The 8,820-nt window shown below is 37.4% G+C and overlaps 1 protein-coding gene across 5 annotated transcripts; it reads left to right on the plus strand.

Moving 5' to 3' along the window:
* The first annotated feature begins 223 nt into the window (after positions 1–223).
* Positions 224–3,487, plus strand: PPDPFL (pancreatic progenitor cell differentiation and proliferation factor like). Of its 5 annotated transcripts, none has more exons than XM_012442948.3 (5): positions 224–378; positions 689–787; positions 1,962–2,039; positions 2,136–2,234; positions 3,046–3,135. In XM_012442948.3, exons 2-4 carry the CDS (start codon positions 733–735, stop codon positions 2,231–2,233), a joined length of 231 nt encoding a protein of 76 aa, XP_012298371.1. In that variant the 5' UTR covers positions 224–378; positions 689–732; the 3' UTR covers position 2,234; positions 3,046–3,135. The 5 variants fall into 5 exon arrangements, with proteins under 5 accessions (XP_012298371.1, XP_012298372.1, XP_012298373.1 ...); XM_012442949.3 differs by having other exon boundaries at positions 3,030–3,109; XM_012442950.3 differs by lacking the exon at positions 3,046–3,135 and adding an exon at positions 2,937–3,019.
* The last annotated feature ends 5,333 nt before the right edge of the window (positions 3,488–8,820 follow it).

Genomic DNA, 8,820 nt, shown 5'->3' on the forward strand with positions numbered 1-8,820 from the left:
GCTGAGTCCAAAAGAGCATAGGGCCAAGTCCTGCCCTGCTGACTGCCGCCGAACTTGGCAGGCTGCCGTGTTCTGAGGGCCTTTGGCCGTCTGGAGGGCAGACGTGCGGAGAGTGCTTGCTTGCTGCCTCTGACTGGCTGTGTGCCCACCTCACCCTGAGTCACCCACAGCTCAGGTTCCACCCAGCCTGGGGCTTCTAAATATAAGGTGTGCTCAGGGGTCCCCGATCACGCACAGTCACCGCAGCCTGAGTCTGGGCCTGTGTGGGTGATGCAGCCTCTCTCTTCACTCACTAAGAATTGTCTCTTTCCATGCATGCATTTTCTGAAGAAACTTTAGAACCACATTCATTTTAGAAGAACTAAAGAAAGCAAATAGGTGAGTGACTACCTTCTGGCTGAGTTAACACTTTTTCTCTGACCTCTAGGTCTGTTTTAGATGGAATAAGTCCTGTGAATTGTTTATAGTTGGATGTATAGTTCTTATGTTTTCAACCAAATGTGCTACTTAATTGCATCTTTTAATTGCAATATATTTGGTTGAACTTTTGTGTAAACATTTAAATTCCTTTTATCAGATATGTATTACATGGTAAATGATAATACTTCGTAACAGTCACATGGGAAAAGGAAAAGGAAGCTCCCCATGGTTTATATCAACGTCTCTTTTCCCCGTTGCTGTTTCTCAGATTGATGCTCGCAGCTTCCTGGGCGCTTTCTCCTGGGTAAAGTCATGGCGTCGGTACCTTCCATCGGTTGCCTTCTGGCCAGAAATCAGTATTATCGAAGTAAGTGGCATCAGCATAGAGATAATATGATTCGAGGTGATGTTTGTGGATATTGTTGACTTACGTATCATGTTACATTCAGAGCTTAAGGAGACAACTAACTGTTGGTGACAGTGAAGAAAGCAGGAGGCCGCAGGGACCTCTCCGACCCAGTGCTGACAGGAACTTCTCTTTGTTCTAGCTACACTATATCAATGAAGCCATTGACACTTATAAATCAGTGAACATCAGCGTATGTTTCATAATTATATTTTAATTTTATGTGCCTTGCATTCTTTAAGATCCACTAAAAATGAATAATTTTACATAAATAAAGCATTATTCAATTCCTTAGAAAAGAAAAGATAGCATGATTTTCCTTCAAAAATTTTCTAATTTTCATCTTCTTTTATGGAGAATAGGCCAACTTCTATCTGGCCAGTTTTATTTTTATTAATCTATCCATCTGTTCATATTCATAGCCAAATAGAAAATTATAGCTACTTAGAGAAGATTGAGAAATTTCCTAAAATGAAATAAGCATTTTAGAACTAAATTAGGTAGTTATTAGAAGTATCTATGGCAACAACACATAGAAATCTCCTCTTTTGAGGGTTGCTCATAGTGTAAGTGTCAGAAACATCTACTGATTTATTCATTGTGCCCAAAGTTTAAACTATGCTCATTTATTGGTGCTATTTATCTATAGGAGTTATTTTCACATTCTGATCTTACAAGAGACATAGGTTTTAAATACAAGTCTAATAAGACAAAATGCTTGCTCTTTTAAAATAATTCCTTAATTTCTAGATTTTATGACTTTTGTAGAACTTTAAACATATACATATGTAATATTTCTACTGTAGTACAACAATATTTATTCTTGGTCTCATTCTTTCTGAGTTTTTGAATCTGAAAACATTTACAATACATTTTAAATTCCAGATTCATATCCATGGAGAGCGAGAGTTGCCTGCCTTGGAAATGAGTTTATCATATCGGTAGAACATACAGTATTTTCTTAATGCGGCAGCTTTCTATCGATTGGTAATCCGATCAGTTTTTTCATTCATGAATTCATAAGCCAGGAGTAAATGATTTCAAACCATGCTCCTTGAGTGTCTGTATGCAAATGATGTGAATGTGCTTGTCTGGTTGCTAGTTATTTATTTGTTTAATATCATTTGTTTCCCAGAGTCCAGTATTTCTTCAGTTAGTTCTTTAACGGGCTCTGATTCTGTTAACTTCATAGATGATGACAAATCACAGCAAGGTACTTAGTTATTTCTTTAGTGACACTCTTATTATTTCTTTTCATTTTTAATCTCTACTTTGTTTAACAAGGAGTAATATGAATTTTATTCGATAGGGCTGCCTGAAGTGGCAGAATCCACCTGGTGGTTTAAATCCTTTTTCCATTCTGAACCTGTGCCTTCAAATGCGAGAGTGAAAGATCTGTCTGCTTAGGGTGAGTTTCAGCCTTTTCTGCTAAGGGCATTTCTTACTTGGGGAATGAAACCATGCATGTAGCACGTGTTATGCTACTCACTTAGGGCACGAACAGTTGTGTCTTGAGGGCAGCGAGCCTTGCGTATGAAGTGCTGCTGAGGGATGAGGGTGGCACTACCACAGCTCCCTCCTTGCAGGTCGTTGTCAGAAAGATCATAACACCCTTCCCTGTTCAATCACTCAGGGGTGGTGGAGAAGTCATACGCCTGACTGGGTCACTGCTTGGCAGGGAATGGATTGGGAATCAGAGGAAAGGGTCTAAATTTGTTTTGCCAATACCTTCAGGAAAAGCATAACCACTGTCTAGCTGTTGTCTTAGATAACCTTAGGATGACACTGCTGATTTTGGTTAGCTTCTGTGTGGTGCAAGTTACCAGACAGGTGGAATTGGCAGTGTGTGTGCAGTTTTTTTCAGATGTGTTCAACTCTAACACACTGACCAGCACAGTTGTTACTTAATATGTTTAAACTACTTATTTTGGATTTTAGACACTTGAATACCTACTAACTAAACCGAATAGAAAGAATTTATAATGAAGGGATTCATAGACACTAGTGTTGAAATAGTGATTTTGATGAATTTTCCACCTAAGGTAAATTTAAAATAGAACCATTATTTAAAATATTTAAAAAAGCCAATGCAAGGCTAATTGTCGGAAAGATGTCTTCTCGTCTATCTTCATCAACTTTATTCACCTGAATTATCTGGAGAGCTTTTCATTGATTTATCCCGTCCTCACTGACTGCTGTAAAGACAACCCCAATTGCAGATGAGCACCTCGCAGCTGAGCGTCTTTGCACTGCCATTCCATGCACACGTTGGTAACGGCTGCCTGTCCCATACAGCATCAGCAGTTGATTCTGACAATCAAGATCCTCTGCCTGCTGCACATGTCCATACGTGAACGGCTCCCCTTCAGCGCCCCAGCTACTACAGGACTCTTCTCCACTGTAAGAAGGCAAAAATGTGCCCGAGATCTCATTTATGAGACAAGATCATAGCAGCCACTGATACAGCAAAAGTCTAGGCATTCTTCTCAACACAAAGATTATCACTGCCAACGGTACTTGCCACCTGGTGCATATTTGAGAAGTGTGCCTTTAGAAACAAGACACCCTTTTAAAGTACCATGTTTTGAAATGTTGTGATTTACAGAAAGTAGCTCTTTCATTACTCATATCACTTTCATTAAAAAAACTTGTTAGATTCTTTTCATGTCTGTTGAGTGACTTATTTATTATGCCTGAAAACTGATGCGCCAGTGTTTCACATACTGGTTTAAAGGGCATTGAATGCAGAAGTTTAGAAAAGAATTGTAAAAATTCTGTTTTTTAAAAAGTAATAAAGGTTGGGAATAGCATATATGTTCTTAAGTACATTACCTGCTAAACAGATTACCACATAGGTAACCATTTGGTCATTGTATAGACTTTAAAATTTATGATTTTAAATAATATTTAATAACATGGAAAATAATAATATAATATTGTATTAAAAATTAGTATAATATACCATATTTGGTATGATTTTAGCTGTATTTAAAAGTTGCATGTGCCTAAAGATAGACTGGAAGGAACTATACCAGATGCTGATGGGGCTATTTCCAGAGATGGGATTATGGGTGTTTTTCATTCCCTTTTTAATATATTTTTCCATATCTGCAGATTTTTCTGATATGACAAGTATTGTCTATAACTAGAAAATAATAAATGTTAATATAAAAAGGAACACGGGAATGAAGTTTCTGAGTAAGTATACTCCCTACATTGAGTAGAATAGCTCTCTCGTCTCTGAACATTGGGTAAATAATACTTAATAATTTTCAATTGATAAGTTTCTGTATATTGCTTGCAAATATTTTCAGTGTATGATGTAAGGCTTGGATACTAGAGATGCTCACTCATTTAGAGGTGGACATCACTGTAGTCACGGGGCCGACGCTGCCTTAAACGCCCAGTGGAGCACACGTAACCCTTAGCAGGAATGTCTTCCTACCCACCTACATAACCAGGACGGAGCGTCCAGGCTGGCCACTGGCAGTGAAGACATTGCAGACAGATCATTTACCCTTTCCGATTGGGAAAGACGTTTCTTCAAGCTTCTGTCCCTCTGTCACATAGCTGTTAATGAAACGACTCAAATATCCCTTTGATCCGTGGCACTCTTTACATGTGGTGGTTTTCCTGGTGGCTGCCTGCATGAACACATTTTCTATATTTCTAGGAGCGATTAAATTTTAGGAGTATGTATATTTTACTTGGTTTGGGTCTAAATTAAATCTTAATGATTAAAGATGGATTTTTTTAAGTGAGAGAAAAATATTGTGAAGCAAAATGATAAACTGTAGAAAGATTCTGTTTCTACTTTAACGTCAGCAAATTCTTTTTTTTTTTTTTCTTAATTACTTGATATATGTATGAACAGATTGCTTGTTTAGGTTACTTGATGAATTTTACAAAATAGGTTAGCAAGTCGGCATTTTGTTTACTCAGAAAAATACCATTTGTCAAATTACCTTATTTGGGAGGGCTTATATATTTGAAAAATTATAGCTTTTATATTAGTTTAGACTAGTGTTGCTGTTTCTGAAAGTTGTTACTGTTTAAAGTAATGAAATTTTACATAAAATTTTAAATCAAACATACTATGAACATATATAGTTGTTAAATATTGGTAACACACACATATGTGAGGATAGATAGATGAGATAGAGAGATAGATATCTTTAAAAAAATAAATCTTTCCAGAAAGTAACATTAAATTGAACTCACAAAATTATTTAAAAATGACAAGAATTTCTGCATACAGAGTTTCTACAAAATGAAAATAATAGAAATAAATAAAAAGAACAAAATATCTTCTGGTTAATTCTAGGTAATCTTTCTCGATGTATCAGAAGACATTTTTGCACTGTCTTTAAAAAGTACCTCACAAATAGACCCCAGCACAACTGTGTGTTACTTTAGATAAAATATCTCCTGCCTGGCTCTGTTGCTTGTTGGGTAGACAATCAATAGTGAAGACTGAGTACACTGGGGAGGTGATATCAGTCCAGATGACTTGCGATGTGCCGTGAACGTTCTAATCTGATATTGTGAAACATTATTTGACTGGACTTGGATGTCTGTATTAAATGCAGTAAGATTTTGACAATTTAGGCTCAGGTTCTATAAAACTATATGTTGGTATTCCACTATGTTTTTTTGATATATGGTTTTGATCTCAGGTTTCAAGTTACTGATTTTATATTTTTACAGATAAAACCACCAACAGCCAATCCCTCAATTCTCACTACCGTAAAAGTTCTTGAGTTGGTGGTTAGGCCTACTAGGTGCTTCACACAGTATGTAGAATTTAAAGTTGTAGAAAACAAAACTGCAGGCTTCCATTTAGCTGTTAAAGAAGGATGATAACCAAAACTATTGTAAAGAGTGAAGGTATCGGCCAGGTTGAATTGAATAGGGCTAAAACTCTAACTCATAGAAATTCAAGAAGTGTAGCAAGTTGTAATTTATTCAAGCTCCCTGGTCCTCTAACTTAACACGTCAAAGCCAGGTCCATGGTCTCTGTACCTCTCCACATCTCCTTGTAGAATCTTCACTTTCAGATAATGATGGCAGCATTAATCAGCTCAAGTGAGTAGCAAGTTGTCCTGTTTTCTTTCCTATCCCCTCCAACATCAAGTCCTTTCAGTTTTATATCTTTTGTGTTTCTGGGTCTACCTGCTTAGTTTCTTTCCCAAGAGTACCACTGAATTCAAGTGTCCATCATTTGGGATACTGCCGTAACCTCCTCAGTGGTCTCTGCTTACACGACTTTTCTCTCTCTCCAGTCAACCGTCTTCTACAGAATAACTATAACTCTCTTTAGCATTTACAACCTAATCATACTCCCCTGTGAACATTCACACACGCACACACACACTCCTACATTTGCACACACAGAAGACTCAATCGCTCCTAATGCACTAGATGTAAAGTCACAGCTCACCAATCCCTGCTCTGGTCCAGCCCCTGTCGACCCCCATGATCCATCCCTGCATCCTGCTCCCCACAGCCTCCTGTGTTCCAGCTGCATCTGCCTTCCTGCCGTCCCTTCCGTACATCATTTTCCCTGTTGCCACAGGGCCTTTTCATTTCCTTCAGCTCAGAATCTCCTCACTTAATGTCTGCTTATCTTTGAAACCTTAGCTCCAAAGTCACTTCCTCTGAGAAACCTTCTCTGACCTCCCTGACTCAGTTAGATTTTCCATTACCCACTAGGCTAGTGCATGTCTCTCTCCTTCTCAGCACCGATCACAGATATAATTTTACAATTGTTTCTGTAGTTATTCAATTAATATAGGGTTCATCCATTACACTATAAACTACTACAAGAAGGCAAGGATCTTGTCTGCTTTGCTGAACACTGTGCACCCAGCCTCTGACATGAAATAAATATTTGCAAATGAATGACACTGGTTCTTTAGCCAGGACTGGTCACAACCTCAAGAATTACTTTTCAGTGGGAAGGAGGAAACACTCAATAAAGAAATAAAGAAAATGTTTTCCAAGAGTGATGTGTGCTGTAAAGGAAATAAAGCATTTTGTGGGAGAGTGATGATATAGGGTGGAGATAGAAGGAGGGCAGCTTTGATTGGCGAAGTTAGGAGAGGACTCAGTGAGAAACTGGCTTTGGGGTAGAGTCCTGAAAGAGGAGAACAGCAGTTTTGTGAGAAATACTCTGGGCAGAGAAAATAGCCCATGCAGCTCGTTACGCTCTGCGATGTGTATACAGTCTCTCGTTACACTGCTGTCAACAGACAGTGGCTTTGGAAGAATTTTGCATTTTCCATGTGGAGGTCAAATTGTCAACAGCTTTTGTTCCCAATTACACTCACACTGAGAAATGGCAGGGTATGGGGACTATGCCCTTTCTCCTTCAAGTCCCTCAGGGTGATCCATGACTTGTCCGCCATCACACTGCACAATTGCATGCATACAAAGTAACCCGAGTCCAGTGGGGCATGATCTCAGGAGTGTCCGGTCCTTGAGACAGTTCTCTAAACCGACAAGGTAAGTTCTACTGTATCATTTCCTTTCTACCCCTCATACCAAGTGGGTAAGCGCATTGCTATTTTTTTTTTTTGATTCTTCTCTAGTTTCTTCTTGACAAACTATCTTTCTAGAACAATTTTGTATCTAAGGACTAGAAAAAAAGGGAGTGCTACACCATCACCTTCCTTACATAATAATGTAGGAAGAATGAAAAGTTTTCCCCGTTGTAGTCAAATCATTTGGTTCTCAAAAGGCTAAGAAAAAAGCTTATGATGTGTTTTGAATGTATCTTCAAACAACTTTTACCAACTTTTAAATACCTTTGAATTAAGTTCATTATAACCAAACATTTATTTTGCTTATTCAGAAAAAAATGTATTTCTGTTATAGTTTTATCTAATTAAGAGGGTTAGACCATAAAGGTTTTGCTTCACCATTTTTATTAGGTGTACTGGAGTTTGTTTTCCTCCAAATTATAAACTCTAAATATATTAAATCCTTCGCACTCTAGTAATTATTTGATTAACAGCCAACTGAAATATAAACTTCATAAATATTTTATCCTTTTCTCATGCTTAGCAGAGGTTTTAGAATTAATGTATGAAGTTACCGAAACTATGATTTGTATGCCAATTCACTACAAAGGTTAGTGTTTTAAAATTCTTTTTCAAGGAGGAATGACTAACATTTTATTTTCAAATAAACTACCTTTGAAAATATTTGTGCAATCTTAAGAAGCAAACTCAGAGAGCTACTTATCTTCAAATTTCAAGCTAAATTTTACCATGAAAAGGGAAGACAGATAAAACTCATCATTTTACTTTGTTCTTTTTGATCCTAGATGGATTTCATATATCCACTTATTTTCTCTTACTGCTGATACAGCTTAATATTCTAGAAGGAGACTGTATTGTTTTCTCTTTATTGTGCAAAAAAACATCCTTCTACCTTGATATGTGTGACTGCTATTCATGGCAGCCCCTGAGTTGGGAGCATATTTGAGTCTGTTTGATGGTGAATGTAAGAACTCAATTGGTGCTGAATTCTGGACACCGCCAGAGTAAGGGTTTTGAATTGAAAGCAAAGTAGGCTTCATTTAAAGGAGCAGTGTAGGACTGGAATCCGAAACTGGGGATCTGTGGAGGTGAATTAATTCCTCTTACACATATTTAAAAGTTTAATAAATCTGTAACTGGCCAATTAATCTCAAATCGATGAACAAGTATTTTCTTTCTCAAACCATTTTTTAAACACTATTCCATATGCTTCTTTTTTCAAAATTCTGGAACATGTTAAATTTCAGAGAGTCAAATTGCTCTTCAGCTAATTATTCTAGTTAGTTATAGCATTTGGGTGAAGCATACCTCACATTTCTTCAAATAGCAACGATGATTTCTCTGATGTTCAATAGTTAAAACTGTGGTAAGGCAGAGAGAAGGGCTGCAAGTGTATTACAACAGTGGAAAATCTCCATAAGCACCTTTTTGCTGTCTAAAGAAGTCAAAATT

The sequence above is a fragment of the Aotus nancymaae genome, unplaced genomic scaffold (genome assembly GCF_030222135.1).
Source record: "Aotus nancymaae isolate 86718 unplaced genomic scaffold, 86718_ANA_hifiasm-v0.15.2.pri h1tg000036l, whole genome shotgun sequence".
In the NCBI taxonomy this organism is placed as follows: domain Eukaryota; kingdom Metazoa; phylum Chordata; class Mammalia; order Primates; family Aotidae; genus Aotus; species Aotus nancymaae.